The 20,787-nt window shown below is 45.7% G+C and overlaps 1 protein-coding gene across 6 annotated transcripts in view; it reads right to left on the bottom strand.

Annotated features, from left to right (window-relative positions):
- Positions 1-4,617: 4,617 nt before the first annotated feature.
- The window catches only part of RHEX (regulator of hemoglobinization and erythroid cell expansion), a 64,091-nt gene continuing 47,921 nt past the window's right edge, over positions 4,618-20,787 (bottom strand). For 4 of the 6 annotated variants that reach the window (XM_039537103.1, XM_039537102.1, XM_039537104.1 and 1 more), the window contains 7 exons: positions 18,616-18,721; positions 16,742-16,910; positions 12,297-12,365; positions 11,502-11,605; positions 8,496-8,606; positions 6,242-6,303; positions 4,618-4,975 (listed from right to left, as the gene is read on the bottom strand). In XM_039537103.1, the coding sequence (XP_039393037.1) occupies positions 4,769-4,975; positions 6,242-6,303; positions 8,496-8,606; positions 11,502-11,605; positions 12,297-12,307 (495 nt within the window). In that variant the 5' untranslated portion in view covers positions 12,308-12,365; positions 16,742-16,910; positions 18,616-18,721 and the 3' untranslated portion in view covers positions 4,618-4,768. Of the gene's footprint in view, positions 4,976-6,241; positions 6,304-8,495; positions 8,607-11,501; positions 11,606-12,296; positions 12,366-12,865; positions 12,910-16,741; positions 16,911-18,615; positions 18,722-20,787 lie in introns of all 6 variants that reach the window. The other 2 variants (XM_039537107.1, XM_039537106.1) reach the window with 2 other exon arrangements.

The following is a 20,787-nucleotide window of genomic DNA, read 5'->3' as shown; positions in this document are numbered from 1 at the left end:
AACCTTTTTCTTTGCCTTCTGGTTTCTGCACCTTTAGCTCACACTTGGTTCACATTTTCAAGCATCCCTCCGCAATCATGAGGGCTAGAAATTTACTTTTTAGAATGAAAGGGTGGCCTAGCGACTAGAGCGCTGGTCAGGAATTCAAGAGACTGGGGTTCTAAGCTTGGATATTAGACTGGTTTGACTGGCTGACCATGGGCAAGTCACACCTTATCCCTGTGCCCCAGCTTCCCCATCTGTAAAATGAGGATGATGAACGATACTAATGTTCTTTATAAAGTGCTTTGAGATCTACTGATGAAAAGCGCTAGGCATTAATACTAGTGTCATAAAACACCATGGTTCCAGCAGCTGGGGCTATAAGAAAATCACTAAAAATACTGAGATTTGTGATAAAAATCACAAGAGTTGGCAACACCGTGTAACTGAAGACCAAGCCTTTTGGGTGCTAAAGCAGTACAGGATCGCTCTAGTGAGTACACAGCCACGGCTCCTTTACAGTTAGTAGCTCAGATATGAGGGTGATATGCTTTGAGTGGGGAATAAATGGCAGGTGCATATGGATCTTGAACAAAACTTCTGCTTTCATATAAAGCAATAGGATGAGGGAGCAGAGCTCCTACTTGGATGTAGCGGTGCAGATGCTTCTAAAAGCCACTCATTTCAGAAGTCTCTCATGTGCTCTATCTGTTTCTAATTTGACTTGACAGAAAGAAGACCTGGGCGGCTTTGAATCAAAATACAATTCACATCATGGCCAGTTCTCACTGCATTCCAAGCTAATGGCACAGCTCCCATGGCCTTGAACGGGAACAGGAGGAGGACTTGGGAAATCACTACAAAATCAGCTCATTGGTTTGTGCAGCAGGCAAACTAATATACGCCACTCGCTGGCAGCCTTGCTCAGTCCCTGGAGAGCACAGAGACGTTGCTGCAGATACAAGTTCCCTTTGATGAAGCGTGTCTTGATTATTAATGTACTTCTGCAAAATCAATTGGCTGAACAACCATTATGGGCAGGAAGTTAGAGAGAGGCGTAACCTGGGAGGCTCAGTTCCAGCCCCACCTAACATGCCAGTGTTCTGGCTTAGGCCCATAAGCAATAGGCCTGATCCTGTGAGGTGCTAAGTATCCTGGACTCCTATTCAAATTAACAGGAGTTGCGGGTGCTTGGCACTTTGTAGGAGAGGTGTAGCCCCACAGGAGCAGGACCGATATTACCAGGTTGGAACTGCTTTCATTACTCGGCATCATCCCAGTGCAGCACAAGGCCCCTGCACTACTTTAAACTTATTGTGAGCGCTTAAGCGGCAGTTAAATCATGCATAGACCTTGCATCTTGAATTTCATGTATTGACTTTGAAATTGAATATAATGCATAGGGAAATCTATTACACACAGAAACCAACAGCCTGATTCTCCACTGCCTTGCACCTGCTGTTGTCACGTACACTTTGCACTGGTGTAAGTGACTACACAAACTATAGGGGAATGGTCATTCAGGCCCCAAGTGTTTGCCATACCAGATCAAAGCATAGGTTCAGCAAATCCCTCATCCTGCATCTGGCAGGGACCAGCTCCCTACAAAACAGCACACCAAAGCCAGGTGCCTACAGGGATGCCGAGTGATAGGTTTCTGTGTGTTCAAGTGCATCTTGTGCCCACGGACTGTCAAGCGTGTTCTTAAATCCTGGCTCTGACGTTACTCCTGACATTTCAGAATCTGGGCCCCACTGCTCAGAAAGGTAATTACGAGACAGTCTGGGATCAAAGCTGCAGGCTGGAAATTGCTGTGGAGGCCGAGGTGGTGTTTTGGGACAGGATTAGGAAAGGCTCACAGAACACGTAGGTAGAATTTCATTTTCAGGGACTGAGAAGGCCAGAACATTATTGCAAGACAAATAGCACAGGACTGAACCTTAAATCCTTCCGTTCTCATACTGCATCTTGAAATTTAAAGTTTGAAGTTTATTTTTATTAGCCAGGATGGGCAGGAATGGTGTCCCTAGCCTCTGTTTGCCAGAAGCTGGGATTGGGTGACAGGGCATGGATCACTTGGTGATAACCTGTCTGTTCATTCCCTTTGGGGCACCTGCCATGGGGAGGGAGTTAGGGTGTGGGAGGGGGTTGTGACCTGGGGCAGGGAGTTCGGGGTGCGGGCTCTGATCGGGCAGCGCTTACCTCAGGCGGCTCCCAGTTGGCAGTGCAGCAGGGCTAAGGCAGGCTCCCTGCCTGCCCTGGCTCCACACTGCTCCCAGAAGTGGCTGCCATGTCTGGCACCTAGGTGGAGGGGCTAGGGGGCGCTGCGTGGTACGCACTGCCCGTGCCTGCAGGTGTCACCCCTGCAGCTCCTATTGGCTGCTGTCCCCAGCCAATGGGAGCTGCGGAGCCGGCGCCGGGGGCAGCGCGTGGAGCTTCCCTGATCATCTCTGATCCTAGGGGCCACAGGGGTATGCTGGTCTTTTCCAGGAACTGTGTGGAGCTGGCCAGACTTTTAACAGACTGTGAACCCCAGCTTCCCCCCACAGCGGAGCAAGCTAGTGCTCGCGGCTCCAGCCCCACAGGGGTGGGGGGGCGATGCCCGGGGCTTCCGGCCCATAGTGCAGAGACTTGCCGTGGCCTGGATGAAATGAAGCAGTGGGCCAGATCTAGCCTGCGGGCTGTAGGTTCCCCACCCCTGAGCTAGCTGGTTGTTACATGCAAATTAAGTATTGTATAGTTCACAAGGGTTCTCTTCTCACCAGTCTGAACTGACTGTTAATGAAGGATCGGAAAAACTTCAAAGGGAGAAAAATAACAGCAAGAAGCAAATAAGGGAGTGGGGGTGAGTTGAGAACCCTCTCAAGATGCACATCTAAGTTTTGCTGTACTACAGCAGAGTGGGGGAGCCAAAGAAGTAATTGGACAGCAAGTTTGCTTCATTAAAGAGGAGCCGCCCAGGTTTGGCAGAAAATGGGTTAGAGAAGCTTCTTTGGACAGGAGAATAATTTGCATGCAGTGTTGTTGTAACCATGTCGGCCCCAGGATATTAGAGACAAGGTGGGTGAAGAAATAAGAGATATTACCAGGAGGATAGTTTGTTAGTTAAGTTCAGTGTCCAGGAAGTGCGTTATGATTTTGTTTTATACATAACCATTTGTTTCCAACAGTCTGACGCATGGTCATTTGAATTTCTGCTCTTGGATCATCAACTTATTCTTGTTTTCACCACCACAATACCTTCATGCTCTGGTGTTAACTGAGGATCGCCACTTTGCTTAAGTCTTACAAGCTGGTGTGTGCTGTTCTTTTTGGAAAAGCAGCCTTCTCCCTGTGGGAGAGCCTTCTCCTTCAGTGGTAAAGGGCTGGACTCTGCAGGGATGTTCCAAGGACACAGGGGCTGGCGTGTGCCTATCACTACCTGTACAGAGACTGCGAGGCCTGTGGAGGCCTGGAAGATAGCACTTGTGCTGCTGCAAGCTAGTGGTTGCAGGGAGCTGTTCCACAGCAGGCACAGAAAAGACTCCCTCACACCCCGGACAGATGGTGGAGAGGTGCCTCACAACCCTGGGTATCCCTGACGAACATGACTGTCCTCAGCTAAAGAATGTCGCAGGCAAATCATCTTCAGAAAAGAGAGCCCCTGCCTTGTGGCTGGGTCTGATTGCCTGCAGAAGTGCCCAGGGAACTGTCACTCGAACACTATGAAGAGCTTTTAAAAAAATTAAAAGAGGAAGGGAGAAAAAAAAAGTCAGCATTGGTCAAGAGAAAAGACAAAGGTGGTCCAGGAAATATATTTAAACATTTTAAACATTTTAAACATTTTAAAAGTTTTTTAATTAATTGACATCAAGCAAATAAAAACACAAGTCAAATCAAAGGGCCAGTTCAGTTGGTGTAGCTCCATTGAAGTTGAATTAGGTTTTACACTAGCTGAGGATTTGGCCTCGTATTATATTTATTGGGTGTTCTTAATTACTCTCTCCTCTAACGTGAGAACAAGGGGAAGCCAATGAAATGGAAGGGCATGTTTATCTCTGAGAAACGGAAATGCTGTTTTTACACAAGCTGTGAATAACCAGTGGAACCCACTGCTGCATTGTATCAACACAGCCAAGAGCTTCGTAGGATTCAGAAAGGAAGAGACCTTTGTATGGATAACAAGAACATGCACAGTTACATTAGGCAGAATAAAATGTTATAAGGAATATAAAGCTTCATGCTTCAGGACATGACAGCCACTAATTGACGAGGATTAGGAGGAACTAGGGTGACCAGATGACAAACATGAAATATCCTCCTGGGCCCAGCCTCGGCCCAGCTGCTCCTGGGCTTCATTGCACCAGCCCCACAGCAGAGGCTGCTCGCAGGGCCTCCCGGCAGGGGCGAACCAGGCAGCTGGGCCCGGCCCCTCCTGGCAGGCACCCAGGCCTTGCCTGCTCCGCACTGCCCTGCAGGCGCAGGGGCTGGAGCAGCCTCCGTGCTGCGCTCTCCCAGCCCTGGCCCCCGTGTGTGAGCCTGGGAGTTGGGGAGGATCCAAATGGGCAGTGAGGGGGGGGTTGGGGGGTCCAGGGCAGGGATTTGGGAGGAAGGTGGGGATGGTCCGATAAAATCGGGACGTCTGGTCACCCTAGGAGGAACATACCTATATGAACAGGTAGACAGTGACCCATGTGAAATGTGCAGAGACAAGATACAGGAACTGACTAAGGATGGATCACTGATTTGACCTGCTGTGGCAATTCTGATGTTCCTAAGGAAAACTTAGTTAATAGCATCTCAATAATCACAATTTCACTTCAGTATATTCTCCGGGGTTGGAAGATACAGGGCTCGAGCAGGTCCAGAAATCCACCTTCCGTTTTTGGGGATCCACGTTGACATAGTCTGCTCCCACCTTCATGTTCTCATAGTCCCCTGCAGTGCTTGCACTGCGACCGGTAGCTTGGAAGATCAGGGATGTGTAATCGACTCCTTCTTCTGACCGAGGACACTAGCGTATGACAAACAGAAACCAGACCCGAATTCAGTCTAGTCTTCACAGCCATGATCAGCTCTGGTTCAATCATAGTGGCATGGCTCACTTTAGGGGGTCCTACGACCTCTAAGCTCACTACTCAAATCCCACCCGTGTGTACATTTATCTATAGTCAGACACATTTGCATACCATGGAGAACAACTGCCATTCAAACCTTAGTGATTTCACTTACTATTTTAGTAGGATAATGAAGTGAGTTTGCTTGGGATTTTGCTGCCATGTCAGCAGTTTGATTTTGGGTCAGCAGCAACAGCTGTCAATACTGCAGATGGCACTGAGATCATGAACATTCTCAGTTAGGGTGACCAGACAGCAAGTGTGAAAAATCGGGACAGGAGGTGGGGGGGTAATAGGAGCCTATATAAGAAAAAGACCCAAAAATCGGGACTGTCCCTATAAAATCAGGACATCTGGTCACCCTAGTGTTGCTTTTCAGTGTTTTTCTCACACACACACACACACACACACACACACACACACACACACACACACACACACACTCTCTCTCTCTCTCTCTCTCTCTCCCTCTCCCTCTCCCCCTCTCTCCCTCCCATTCCCCACCCCCCCATCGCACATACACAATATTCTGGAGTCCTGGATCTGAGTAGCCCTAAAATTCAGGCACTATGCATGCTCTTGTTGGCACCCTCCCCACCCCAGCACCTCAGTTCTCCCCTGCTCGTTTCTCATTTTTTCTCCCCCAACCAGGAAGTACCCTGCAGAAAGCACCATCATCTGAGAGCCAATGTTCTAAAGTGTAAACCCGGGGAGGACATCATCAATCAGTGGACCAGAAAAAATTGCATGTGTGTCATCTAATCTGGCCAGCTGTACCCTCTGCAATAGTCCCACTCCCATTTTATCTCTCTTCTCTTTAAGTCCTGATGCCCACACCTTTCTCTTGGCAGTCTACTGAATGGTGCCGAAGCTGGGAGTTAGGCTGAAGTCCTGTGGGGCAGGGATTGTCTCTTACTATAGGTCAGATTTCCACGAGAGTTCAGCTCCTATTTGTGCACCAAATAAGTGGGGAGATTTTCAGGGGAGCTCATCATGCTGGGTGCTGCTGAGCTCTTGGGAAATCTAGTCTCAGGGGTCTGGACAGCAGCATCTAATAAAATGGGGCCTAGACCTGGTTCAGGGTATACATTATGTCTACATTAAAAGAATAAATAATATGAATGAATAAATAAATAAGCATGAGGTTGGTGCCATTCCATTACCTGCCTAGTGGAAGGGCTGCTGTCTGAGCTCTCGGAGCTGTCTGAGGAAGTGCCACTGTCACCTTTTTAAAAAAAAAAAGTAAACATTTGTACCTCGAATAACTATAAGTAAGGAAATGGGCAGGGAGAAGAGCTGAATGGGAAAGGGGGTTAGCAGTAGATAGAGGATCTCTCTCTCTCTCATATGGTGTTTGTCTATGCACATGGCACCATTTCTCAAACAATAATGCACAATTCCATTTTCTTGTCTCTTGGGGGTTCCAGTCATGAGTCCAAAATAGGGCCCAATCCTGCTATCTTAATTTCTTGGCAAAGCTCCCATTAACTTCCGGAGAGGGAAGGGAGGGAAGGGTTGGGCCCTTTAACTGTTAGGATGTGATTCTCATTTACACTAATGCCTCTTTACACCACCCTGGCACTGTAAAAGGGCCTTAAAATGGGCATATGGCCCCTTTATATAGCGTCATAGATTCTAAGGTCAGAAGGGAACTGCCTGCATAACACAGGCCACTGAACTTCCTCAAAGTCATTCCAAAACATATATTTTAGAAAAACATCCAATCTTGATTTGGCAATTGTCAGGGATGGAGAATCCACCATGACCCCTGGGAAATTGTCCCAAGAGTTAATCCCTCTGACCATTAAACATTTACACCTCATTTCCAGTTTGAACGTGGCCGGCTTCGGCTTCCAGCTATTGGATCATGTTATATCTTTCTCTGCTAGATTAAAGAGCCCGTTATTAAAATATTTGTTCTCCATGGAGATACTTATAGACTGTAATCAAACCACAGCTTAAGCTTCTCTTTGTGACGCTAAATAGATTGTGCACTTGGAGTCTACCACTAGAAGGCATGTTTTCCAAACCTTTAATCATTCTCATGGCTCTTCTCCGAACCCTTTCCAATTTATCAACATTCTTCTTGAATTGTGGGCACCAGAACGGGATACAGTATCCCAGCAGTGGTCACACCAGGGCCAAATACAGCCATAAAATAACCTCTCTACTCATACTCGAGATTTCCCAGTTTGTGCATCCCAGGATCACATTAGCTCTTTTGACTGCAGCATCCAAATGGGAGTTCATGTTCCACTGACTATCTATCACAACCCCCGAATGATTTTCACAGTTACTGCTTCCCAGGATAGAGTCCCCCATCCTTATGCTGCCAGATGGGGTGTAAAGGGGCCTTCAGGCTTGTCTACACATGGAGCTATTCCTGATTAACTCCATATGTGGGTGTCTTGTTCCTGTTTAAATTAACCATATGGCTTAAGGAAGTCCCTGAATAACTCCATGCATAGCCAAGCCCTTAACAGAATTGAGAACCAGTCCCTTAATATAGTCCAACTCTGCAGCATTATGGTTGATTTTAAATTGGCAATTTGAAATTTTGCTTTTCATGCTGATTTTTTTTAATGCCCCCTCCCAATATGTGCAGTGAAACTCCACCTCCCCCCAGCCCTGCAGCCTGACACGTGGCATTACTGTACATCAGCAATATTGATCAGGGAATTCAAAAGTTAAGTGTGTTAGTGGCGCCCGATGATCATATTCTCTAGTATAAAAATGTAAAACATGAAGAGTGCTGGCGTCACAGGCCCTTATCCGCCTGTCTGGAGGACTGAATGGAGACGAACTCATCTGGCAAATGGAATGGGGAGGGAGGAGGTGATGTGAATTGCTAATGCATATAGATCACTTGTACAGGTCCTTCATCCCCCGTCCTAAAGCTAGGTTGCGTTTGCTGCTGCCCAGTTCTACTGCTAACATATAAAGAGAGGCTCATCCCTTCCAGTGAATCAGGCTGACAGCAAAGTATTTTCACAGCTAGTTAAAGAAGAAATTATTGTGTAATGAATAAACTGTCCCCACCCCCCACCCCCTTCTCAAACACAGAAATATGAATGCAGGACCCACACCTTATGTCACTCATCATTTGCAAAAAGAGTGCAAAAAACACACTACCATAGCAGAGGAGTAACGTTAGACTCCCTTAGAATGGGTGTAAGTGTCAACATAAGGTGAAACGCAGCGGTGAATCTGGCCCTGTGTTTCCAAATACCTGTCTGCAGGAACAAGTTCCTGAGATCAGATATTCAGCCGGCTTCAACTGGCATTGGGCCACTGAAGTCAATGAAGCGATGCCAATTTACAGCCGCTGAAGAGCTGGTGCAAGCACAGATTTGAAGATTGCAGGCTGCACCCACTGAGCCAAGACTTGATTATTTGTCCCCAAAGATGCAATCTTACCCCGGATGCGTGGCCTTTTCAAAACCTCATTTGCTGCCTGGCAAGTGTTGGGTTGTTCTGGTTTTGTAGAAGGGTTGCTGCTGCTCACCTGATTGCTACAGGAATGATTGTCTGAAATGGAAAGTCAGATTTGCTGATTACTTCTGCTACTGTAGGGAAAAACATGACAAGGACCATCGCTTCAAGGCATGAGCTGATCACTAGGCAGGGACAATAAAAAAAATCCTTCCTACTATAGTATAATGATGCACAAGGGCCTAGGTTGTTTGTGGTTTTCTTGTCTGTTGTCATTTCTGTGCCTCCCACTGGAGCACACAGTACAGGGCATTACAGAAGATGGTGCACTGAACTACAAGCAAAATTGGTCCCTCCTAGAAGTGCCCAGTGCTTACAAATATGAAAAAAATGACAGTATTGGCTCAAGAAAGTTCCCCCAACCCACACACACATACGTATACCAGCTATTCCAGTCCTGTGCTCCCCACATCCAGATCTGCCAGTGCCCCTCAATCCACATCCTAGCATCCTCTGTTATTCCATTCCTGGGACTCTCACACACAGATCTACCACTGCACTACAACCCAGTCCTAGAACATCTCATGTCAATCCTCTGAGGGCCTCTCCTGAGAAGAAGTAATCATTTATATCATACAACATAAAAGTCAGAGTGGGCTATTTTATTTTTGAGGGGAACAAATGAGTGAGAAATTACTGAAACTACCAAATTGCAAGGCCGCCCAGAGGGGGGGGGGGCAAGTGGGGCAATTTACCCCAGGCCCCGGGCCCAGCAGGGGCCCCACGAGAGTTTTTCGGGGCCCTTGGAGCGGGGTCCTTCACTCGCTCTGGGGGCCCTGGAAAACTCTCGCGGGGCCCGGGTCCCCGGAGCTTCTTCGCTCCCGGTCTTCGCTGGCGGGGGTCCTTTGTCTCTGGGATAGAAGGACCCCGCCCCCGCCACCGAATTACTGCTGAAGCGGGACCCGCCGCTGGAGTGCAGCCGGGTCTTCGGCGGTAATTCGGCAGCGGGGGGGTCCTTCCGTTCCGGGACCCGCTGCCGAAGTGCCCCAAAGATCCGCGGTGGGGGCTGCACTTCGGTGGCGGGTCCCGCTTCGGCGGTAATTCGGCGGGGGGGGGTCCCCGCCGTGAGTCTTTGGGGCACTTTGGCGGTGGGTCCCGGAACGGAAGGACCCCCTGCTGCCGACTTACCGCTGAAGCGGGGGCCCCCTGCCGCCCAAGACCCCGGGCCCCCGGAATCCTCTGGGCAGCCCTACCAAATTGTGATCTAAAGCAGATTTAGACTCAGATATCTTGTGGTGAAAGGTTCACTGTGCTTCTGAACCTCCATCTGTACAAATGCAAGATCAGATTAAGCAATAGGGCTGATTGTTTTTGATGTTGATTTTGATGAAAATTTCCCACATTCCAACAGGGAGATTTGAAACAAAAAATGTTTCAAATCAACTTTTGGAAATGCAGTGGCATTTTTTGTTTTAAAATATCTATTCAAAAGAAAAAAATTGTTTTGAAACAAAAACAATAAAACATCAATCTATTGACTTATTTCATTTTGATCCAAAGTGTCAGAATTTTCCATTTCAACATTTCTGATGCAAAACTTTTTGGAGTTTTTCATGTCACCATTTGTGTAAAAATATTTTTGACTTTTCATTCTGATTGGGAACAGAAAATAATTGTGACGCGTTGACATTTCCCGTGAAAGGACAAATGTTCAAATTGCTGTAATTATAGACTAGTATAGACTATTTCATGTGTAACGTCCTGTCAGACAGCTGACATTACGGGCCAAATTCTGCTTGTCTGACTCGTGCAAGTTGTCCCGTTGACCTGAGTGGGTCTACTCGCGTGAGTAAGGCTGGCAGGATTTCAGCTTACTTAGTATGTATGTGATGACAACACAGGGCACCTGTACATAGCAGCTGGGAGGTAGAATTCTCAGTTTGCGTAGCCATACACACTGTAGCAAGCTTGTCTACACCAAGGGCTTGTCTACACCACGCGGCTTTTAGCGACAAGGCTGTGTCAACACAGTGTAAAAAGTCAGCCTGTGTAAATGCTCTTTTTCGGTACTTCATTGGCACGTTTGCCGACAAAATACTTCCAGCCCCGCGAGCGGCGTTAGCTTTGTCAGCAGGACAAAGCTGCGTTCACACTGCCACTTGCGTCGGCAAAATGTTTGCCTTTTGCCGGTGGGGTGAGGGGGGAGGAGGAGGGAAGCTGGGGCTTTTTTAAGTACTCGCGAAAGACAAAAGTTTTGTCGACAACTTCGCAGTGTAGACAAGCCCTAAATCTAGCAGAGTGGCCTCAGCAGCATGGGTGGCAACTCAGGTTAGCAGCCTAGGTACGTACCCAGGCAATCGGGTGGGACTGTACTTGGTGTCTAGCCTGACTCAGTGCTGCCACAGCCACACTACTATTTTTAGGTGCTAGCCCAAGCAGAGCTAGAGCGAGACGTCTCCCGAGTTGGAAATCCCACCTTCCCCGCTGCCGTGTAGACATACCCATAGTGTCCTGTTGTAATGTTGTTGTGCTGCAGCAAAACCACCCAAACACCGATTCTTTAACCCCTGCCACTACTTGCTTTTTACTCCCAAATATATTACGTCTGTGGGCCCCGCCTGTCCTGCATTCCACACACACCGGGCCAGAACCTCAGGTCGTGTAAATCAAAGTAGCTCCTTTGCCTTCAGTGCATGACGTCAATGGCACTACGATTTACACCTGCTAAGGAGTTGATCCACCTGTTTGTCAAATCGCATTGGAACTTGTTTAAAAAGGACCCCCGTTCATTCTCCTCCCCCATCTCCTGGAGTGCTTGGCATTTCATAACCAGGACTAGCCATCGCAATTCACCAGTTTGTGACCCTTAACAAACCAAAGAGTTACTTTTTATTGGCTCTTGGGCCAAATTCATCCAGTTCACTTAAATAGATTCACACCAGGGATGAATGGAGGCACATTATAAATGAAACCAATAAGAGATGAAATTACCTATTTTCCTGCTGAGCTTGATGTAAAGCACTAGTAGGAGAAGAACATAGAAGATAGAGGTCACACCTGAGATGCCAATGTTTATCCAGCAATAATCACACGTGCTAAGGGAGAGAAAACAATCAGGTTATGTTAGATCTTTCAAGTGCTGATGGGCTGACATGGTTTCAGATAGGACGTCATTTTTAAGGTGATTTTCAAAAGACTTTGGCAAAGATTTTCAACAGTGACCAGTAGTTTGAGGTTGCCAAGCTTTTGGGTGTCCAATTCGAGACAAACTAAATCTGATTTTGGGTGCTCTGCACTTTCTGAAAAAAATCAGGCCCCTTTAAGGAATCTCACATTGAAAGGCACCCAAACAAGACAGTGATGAGCATGGCAAAAGAATCTATATAGAATAGGATAGAAATTGGGCTCCTAAAAATGGAGACACCCTAAAATCACTAGTCACTTTTGAAAATCTTGGCCTAACTGACTATCAGACCTGGTTGTCCAGCAAGAATATATAGTTGCCCCAGTGACAGCCAAAATGAGATTTTAAAAATAAGCAGAGAGGAGTCCAAACCCCTTGGGGCTGGACACCCTTGAATTTTGATGCCTTCAAAATCTGGAGCCCATTTCTAGTTCTACAGATCGGGTTACAGGGGAGAAGATCAACCACCAAACTCCACGGGGAATCGATCATCAACTCCCTTTCATAGCAGTTTTCTCCCTTTAATAAGCAGCACTAATGGCCACTGCTCCATACCGCGGTTGGGAGCACCGAAAGGAAGAGCTGTTTTATGCAGAGCTTACCTGCTACTCATCCTCCCAGCAGAGAGTCTTCACAGGCACGAAAAATGCTGAACAAGTTGCTGAGGGTTTCTAAGGAGAGAGAAAGAGACACGGCAAGGATATCTAGGGAGCTAATAGCAAAGAGGCAGCAGTGTCTTCAGGGCCAGATGAACACACAAAGGAACATGGCTGGGTCCCCCAGGCTCCGATAAAACAACAATAATAATACTGTGCACGTCTATATCGCATAAAAGCGGGGAAAACTCAGGAACAGGGAGGCTGAGCAATTTGCCCAGAGCAACACAAGGGCTCAGTGACTGAGCCAGGAATGGATCCCAGAATGCCTGACTCCCAGTCCCTGATCACTAGACAAAGCTCCCTCCTGTGCATCTTGGGCTGTCTATTGCACTCCTCTTGGCTTTCATTCCCCTGGAGCTGCCCTGAACCACAGAGGTTAAAACCATCCAATACCTCACGGGATGCCCTACGTCCTGCCCCCATAAATCAGCTACCAATAAGTGGATCAATTAATGCTAGCTATGGCACTGCGCTGCACTGGGCAAATAGCAGCTTCCTTAAGTCTTTCTTACCATCCACTGACCCTTATGTGGACTTGGTGATGGTTCACCGCCAACTGCAATAAGGAGACAGAAATGATGGAGAAAAAATGCAATAGTCTAAGCAGAGAGATCCAACAAAGAAAAGAAACCGACTCTGCACTAACATAAATGGAGAGGCAAGGGGATAAAGAAAACAACAACAATGGAATGGACTGTGTGCTGGAAATGAGGGAAGAAGTAGGGTTAGGAGGAGACATTATCATCATTAAGCCAGACCCCAGCCAGCTCCATTGACTTTAATGCCGATTTCCACCAACCAAGGATCTGGCCCATTAGGTTTCTACAGAGGCATCTGCCTGGTAGGACTTTTCCAAAGCTGCAAAAATTAGGTGTAGGAAAACAAATAAAGGGCCTTCCTCTTATTTCTAATTCATGGTCTATCTTTTACGAAGTGTTGCTCCTAGGCCTATCTACCAAATTCTCCATTCTGTGACAAACTCATTGAAACCCACCAGGTTGCCCTGGTGTAACCAAGGGGAGAATACAACTCCCTTTGGCTTGTAGGGGAGGTTTTCCATTGACTTCAGCGGGAGCAGGAGCAAGACCTGCGAGGGGAATCTAGTTGTAGGCATGATAGTAATCCAGATACGCATCGCGCCTGTTTTGCATTGTAATGGCCCCTCCTGTTGTTTGTACATGCAGTTATTTCCCATATGCTTTGCCTTACCCCAATTTACTTTATATGTATCGCCATAATAAAAATGTTTTAGAGGGAAAAACAAAGTGCTACTTTATGAGACAGGCCTGCAGCGACAGGTGCTTAATAAAAACTTGTCACAGTCACAGATAATACAGAACTGTAAATAATAATGTTATTTCCCTGTCCCCCAGCGTCTACCTCCATTAGACAGCCACTATCTCACATTCTCCCCAGGACAGCTGACTCAGGAGCAGGATTAGGTTTCTATAAGGGATTCTCTACATAGTATATAATTAGAGGTTCATAAAAAGGACTCGACACCAATGAGAAAACTATTTCTTTTCCAGTTATAACATTCAGCTAGATGACACATTTTTAATGCAAAGCTCTGTTGACTGCAAACTGTGGTCCTGCTGCATGACAGACTCTTTTTACTTCAGCGGTACTTCTGATTGCAAAGAACATCAGTATCATTCTGAAGAGTATGTTTCTCTATGGGTTCTAAAGGTGCAGAGCAGCAACAATTTCTATTGATTTCAGTGGGAATAAAATTGCACTATCAGGATTCAGCATTTCTCAGTGCTTGATCCAAATCAGGGATAGGCAACCTATGGCGCGCGTGCCAAAGGCAGCACGCAAGCTGATTTTCAGTGGCACTCACACTGCCTGGGTCCTGGCCACCAGTCCGGGGGGGCCTCTGCATTTTAATTTAATTTTAAATTAAGCTTCTTAAACATTTTAAAAACCTTATTTACTTTACATAAAACAATAGTTTAGTTATATATTATAGACTTATAGGAAGAGACCTTCTAAAAACATTAAAATGTATGACCGGCACACAAAACCTTAAATTAAAGTGAATAAATGAAGACACGGCACACCACTTCTGAAAAGTTGCCAACCCCTGGTCCAAATGGTGCAAGTTGGGCCAAAAGTTATTCAGTAACAAATAATAACACTTAGCTCTTGTATAGTGCTTTGCATCCAAGGCTACTGTAGCCTCAAACATGCAGATTGTTAGTTGCAAAACCAGAGCTGCATTAAGCATCCTCTACTCACATGAATAGTCTGTACTCACATAAGCAGCCCCACTGACTTTGGTGGGTCAATTATGTGACTAAGGCCCATAATTAGCCATTGCTAATGAGAGAGAGCAAATATTCAGTTGCTAATTTTCAGCTGCACGATGTGATAACAAACCAAGTGAGCTTTTCTCCGGATGAGGCATGAGAGAATTTTTCAGAGTATTATGCAAATTTGGGTTATTTTAAAAAATGGCGTATTTGGCTTTCTTTGCCAGGGGTTGGGAGTTCCATAGAATGCTCCTGCATTGATCCAGTGCCATGTGCCCCTGGGGCATTCTTTGGGTATGTCTATACCATCTCCAACAGCGAGCCTCCCAGCCCGGCTCAACACCTTCGAGCTAGGGGGGTTTCATGCCAGTGTTCTAAAAACAGCTATGTAGACAGCACTTTGAAGATGCAGCTCAGGCTGGAGCTTGGGCTCTGAAGCCCACCCCTACCCCAGGCTTCAGAGCCTGAGCCACAACTTCAAAGCGCTGTTTATATAATTATTATTAGCATGCTAGTGTGAGCCCCACTAAGCTAAATCTATCCACCCAGGCTGGGAGGCCCCAGATCAGGAAAACACTTTGTCTCCAATGAGTGCTCCCTGAAGAGAGATGCTTTACCGAATTGGGGCCTTTGGGCCAAGATGTAACTGACTGTTTTCCATGAGTTTTACCAAAAGACGACAACACTCTCCAGAGCTTTGTGATCCCAGAGGGTGTGGGAAATCATTAGGGTGTCTCAGCCACCTCTGCTAATCATTCCCAATGCTGAAAAACAGGGACATTTTGTGGGGTCTTTCTGGTGTATATGTTACAAAGGCCTGTTCCACAAGGTTTGCTTCGGTGAGTTTTATCGACTTTAACCTGCAACTGGAAACCCTAATCATTCCACTCTGCATAAACTTCACTGGCCACGTTTTAATAGTTAAAATAGTCATTACATGAGTGGGGCAGAGTCACAACTCTGTGTGTGTGTGTGCGTGCGTGTGTGTGTGTGTGTGCACGCACTGCCCTTCTCAATGGGGCCCTGATCCTTGACTGGAACTTCTGAGCCCTACTGCAATCCAATAATTCAACACAATTAGTACATAAATTAAATAAATTAATAAATAATAACAATAGTAAACCTAAAATTTGTTTTTCATAATTTTTTCCTTTTTTTTTAAATGCCCAAAAAAGCATCTGAAAAATACAATTTAAAAAAAGATGAAGTAACAAATAAAAGCCACAAAACACAAGTGCCGAAAGTTAGGCTCCTAAACCCATCTAAAGTTAAGCACCTAAATAAAGGAGGTTGGATTTTCAATGTGCTGAGCAGCACCAGCAGCTCCCATTGGGATTTGTGGGCACTTAGTGGAAAAAAAATTACACCTCTTTTATTTAAAGCCTACACGTGGACTTAATAGCCTAACGCTAGGTACTAAGACCCAGACCCTCAAAGGGATTTAGGTGCCTTACTCTCATTGAATTCAGTGGGGGCTAGGTGCCTAAATATCTTTGAGGATTTGGCACTCAGGTCCTGATTCAACAAAGCCCTTAGGCACTTTTGAAATTCCTAGTGTAAGCTAATTAGGTGTCCAAATTCCATAGCAAATTAATGGGAATTGGGCACCCACTTCCCTTATACTCCTTTGAACATCCCAGACTTAAACATGTGCTTAACTTGAAGTTAATGCTTACATCCCATTCAAGTTAGTGAGACTTAAGCATACGGATAAAGTTAAACATCCGCTCTGCTGCACTGGGGCCCTCAGCTTGAAACTTTTGGCCATAATATCCGAGAGAATTCAACTTTATAACTAAGGTTTACAAGCCAGATTTAATTTGCATTGTGTGTTTTCAATTTTGTAAGGGCACGTTCAGTTTAGATAAATGCTTTAAAATGATCGAATAACGAAAATGAAAATAAATGCTTATGTATAATTTCTAACAACAAACGTCTCCTATACAGAGACAGGTTTTAGATGAGAGGAGCCATAGAAACGAGATAGATAGAGGCTCCGTCTGCACTGCGGATCAGAAAATTATTTTCTATTTTAATCCCAGAACAGAATATCCAAGAGTTGCTCAACAAAACATTTCTCGAGAATCTTATTCAATGTCCCTCTGAATCCATCTTCGATATAATTCTACTTACCCGAAGAGTTAGGCAACTACCAGACTAGACGTCCATTTCTTGCTTTTTTTTTTTCACCTCCCCAATTGAACTGATGCATCCCCCGAAGTATCCTTCTTAGAGGGCTGTCATTCTTAAATGGTTCATTTCCTATTGCGGTGCAGGAGATGATGCTGAAGCAGATAGCAATCTGAAAAGTGAGTCGGTGTAAAGGAAATTACAAAGAAAGACACAAATCCAAAATTCACTAGCAGGCATCTTCTTTGCTTACATGGTTATAGTTAGATAGAAGAGATTATTTTCAAAATGATTTTAAATATATATTTTAAAGATAAAACCTAATGAGATATTGACTGCAGCTGCGCTTGCTTTGCTCATTATGTTCTTTCTGCCTTCTTCCGCCCCCCGCCTTCCTCCCAGCATATTAACGCTGCAGATTTTGTGAAGCCTTTATTCCTGTTAGTAGCTCTGGCTCAAGGAAGATGCCCCATTGAAAGCAAGGATTTGCAAGGAACTTGTACTACTAATGTCCACTGAATGTAGCAATCGGAGGATATGTGCCTGATCCAAAGCCCACTGGAATCACAGGAAAGACTATATTGATGTCAATAAGCTTTGCTGTGTGGCCTCAGTTCAGCAGAGTGCTTTAGCATATGCTTAGAGTGAAGCATGCATTTAAGTGCTTTGCTGAACTGGAATTTATATGTACAGCTTGAGCCAAATCTTGCCCTTATTACCGGCCCCTTTGGTTTCAATGCTATATACGCTGCTCCAGGGGTTTGAAGCCAATGGAGTGGTGCAAGCAAACATGCTTGTGTTTTACATTAGAGATTCAGGCCTTGATTATGTTCATTTTCCTTCAGCAGTCCTGAGCTAGGAGGACGTCCCAGCCTTGTCTAGATTAGGATTTGAAGGGGGTGATGTTAACCTATTCTAGCACAGTTAGAGGTCTGGCATAGACAAGACAGAGTAGGCTTCACAATGTGCTAACCTGGTTGAGTTGAAGCATAAGCTTTCTTGAGTTTCACTGGGCCACTGTAGTGCACATTAAAGGCAATGTGCCTTATCCACACGAGGCTTTTAAAGCACATCATTTAGAACCTGTGAATCAACCTGTTCCAACAACACCCCTTTTATCCTGGTCTAGACAAGGCCACACACACCAAGCAAGTGACCCTAATTAACTGAGGGAGGGAGGAATCATTATTCAGACTGTTTAAAGCGTCTTGGATTGTTAATATCTATTTAATTCAAAGGCTTGAATAAATAGGAAGAAAAGCTCTTTCGTTAAAGGTTCACCATCCCGGCACCTTCCAATTCAAGCTGAGAGGGCCATGCACCATGTACATCCCATCTGAGCTTTGTCTAGACTGGGATTTCAAGGGGTGCTGTTAAGAACATAGCAGCTAGCTAAGAGGTGCTAACCAATGCAGTCTAAGGGTATGGCTACACTTGCAGCTGTACAGCGCTGCCGCGGGAGCGCTCCCGCGGCAGCACTTTGAAGTGCAAGTGTGGTCGCGGCGCCAGCGCTGGGAGAGAGCTCTCCCAGCGCTGCAGGTACTCCACCTCCCCATGGGGATTAGCACTGGGGCACTGTTTACACTGGCGCTTTACAGAGCTGTAACTTGCTGCGCTCAGGGGGGTGTTTTTTCACACCCCTGAGCGAGAAAGTTGCAGCGCTGTAAAGCGCCAGTGTAGCCAAGGCCTAAAAGCCTAGTGTAGAAAAAGCAGTGTAGATATTAATGAGAATAATGATTCTCACCTCCTTTTGTGAAGCACTTTGAGATCTACTGATGAAGAGTGCGACATAGGAGCTATGTATTACTAATTATTATTAACATGCCTTAAGATGGTGGCACCCCGGGGGCTATGAAAGGCTGAAGCAGGACACATACCTAGTGCTGGCCCTGGGTCTAGGGATTCTCATTCCACATCCCGGAGTCCTCCAAGGAAAGTGCTAACAGAAACCAGAAAACACAAGACTGGACCTTCCTGGCATTTCTAGAGTAAAAGACACATCATTAAAATTAAAAAGTTCTCAGGACCTTTCCTAACCCATCACGAAGAAGGAACAAACAGGCACAAACTCAGTTATGTAACATATGTTCCTTCCCCTATGCAGATTCCCTTTAAACACTGGACCTAGCTGCGAGAGGGGGCTCTGAGTTACATGGGGATGAAACAGGCCCTTTGGTATTTTATTTATTTATTTATTTGCTCTAATTTAGAGTTGAGACCATCCCTGCTACTGGCTCAGTTTGTCTGGCTTCCCCCCGGCGTTTTCCCTCATTTGCCTGCTCCCTGCTGGCTTTGTCACAATTGTCAAGTGACCCAGTGTCTGCTCAGGCGAGGCGGCCCACTCATGTGGGCTGAGTCACTTTCTTTCCAATACTGCGGAGGTCCCCGTCTTACTGGGACAGGTGGCAGGGAGGGGGTGGCAGACAAGATGGGAGATGTCAGGGAAGTGAAAAAGGGCAGAGAGCACAGGGTGGTGAGAGGAATTTCAGAAGCAGCGTAAAGGAACAGGTTTACTTCTGTGGAATGGATGGAAGGCAGAGGGTAGGGTCAGTGGCAGTGAATCTGCTTAATTTGAAAGTCTCCATAGGATTACATAAACCTCACTGTGCACTTATCTGCAGCATTTATAGATGCTGAATTCAAATCAAAATTAGGAGCTGGCAGAAGATTAGCAGTGGAAAGTCCCATACTCCATTTCCAGGTCAGATGCTATAATGAAGAGCATTAATTATTACTACTCATATTCCAGGATCCCCTAAAGGCCCCAACTAAGATCAGGGCCCCATTGTGTCAAGTGCTGTAAATACACATACTAAGGAACTGTCCCTGCTCTGAAAAACTTGCAATATAAATAGACAAGACAGACAAAGGGGGAGAAAGGAAGGATTATTTTGCAAATAGGGAACTGAGCCCCAGGGTGAAATTAATTGATTTGTCCACTGTCTCACCCGGAGTCAGTGGCAGAGCTATGGATGGGCCCCCAATCTCCTAAATCCTAGTCTGGTGTCTTAACCACAAGACCAGCCTCTCTCTCCTGTCTGATAACCTAGCCAGCTCTCTAGATTGGGCAGATAAGGGGTTCAACTCCAGCCCAGGGCTGGTAGTAGAACTGGTAGGAAAACAGGTTTTCCATCCTACAGGAATTTCTGATAGTCCAGCATTGATTTTCATCCTGAATGAGGATAGGAAAAACATCCACATTTCAAACATTTCACAAAATGAAAAATCCAAACAAATTCATTCCAGAAACATTTTGATATTTTTGAATGAACAAAACCTTCTGACTTTCAAATCTAATTTTTTTTTTGCCTTGCACAGTCGATTCAAAACAAAAACACTGAGTCAACATTTGGACTCGATATCGATTTAAAATGAACATTTTCATTCAGATTTTTCTGGACAGAAAATTAAAAAATAGAATCAATAATTGATATTTTCCCACAGAGAATTTTGATCAAAGCCACATTTTCCTAAGAAAAAATTCAGTTTAAACTTTTCAACCAGCTCTAGGGCATAGTGGCCAAAAGTTGTTGCTAGTTGCTGACTGTTTAGTGGCCAATATGAAACAAGTTTTGTGACTCTCAGCCAGGTCATATCACAAAACCACTGCAGTAAATGGCTGGCTAAAAAGGCCAAGGATTGATGAGCCCTGAACTCCCCAAATTAGAATCAAAGACCAGTTCCCCATTGCCTATCACTATACTTGTCCCGTAGATAATGAGGTGGCAGAATCCAAGGGTGTCAGCTTTAAATCCACTTACATAAATTGCGCTGGTTTGTGCTTTAGTCCCTGTATTGGCCCTGTGAAGCAATCCCTTTCCCCTGGAGGTGTGAGAGGGGAATTCATGCAGCTGAAGATCAGACCACTGATTAAAAAATACTGTAACAGTGTAACGGTAACAGGAAGTGGCTGCTGATCAGACATCTCCACAGGGCTGCTGGCTTTATACATGTTGCCTAATAAAATAAACAGCCCTTGCCAGACCCTGCACCCCCTGCTTTTCCTTGTCTCGCTGCCATCTTCTGAAGCTTGCAGAGAAGAGCTGGAG

The sequence above is a fragment of the Mauremys reevesii genome, linkage group 4, assembly GCF_016161935.1.
Source record: "Mauremys reevesii isolate NIE-2019 linkage group 4, ASM1616193v1, whole genome shotgun sequence".
Lineage (NCBI taxonomy): Eukaryota > Metazoa > Chordata > Testudines > Geoemydidae > Mauremys > Mauremys reevesii.
Note: the sequence above shows the minus strand (reverse complement) of the source record. Positions and strands in the feature narration are given on the sequence as shown.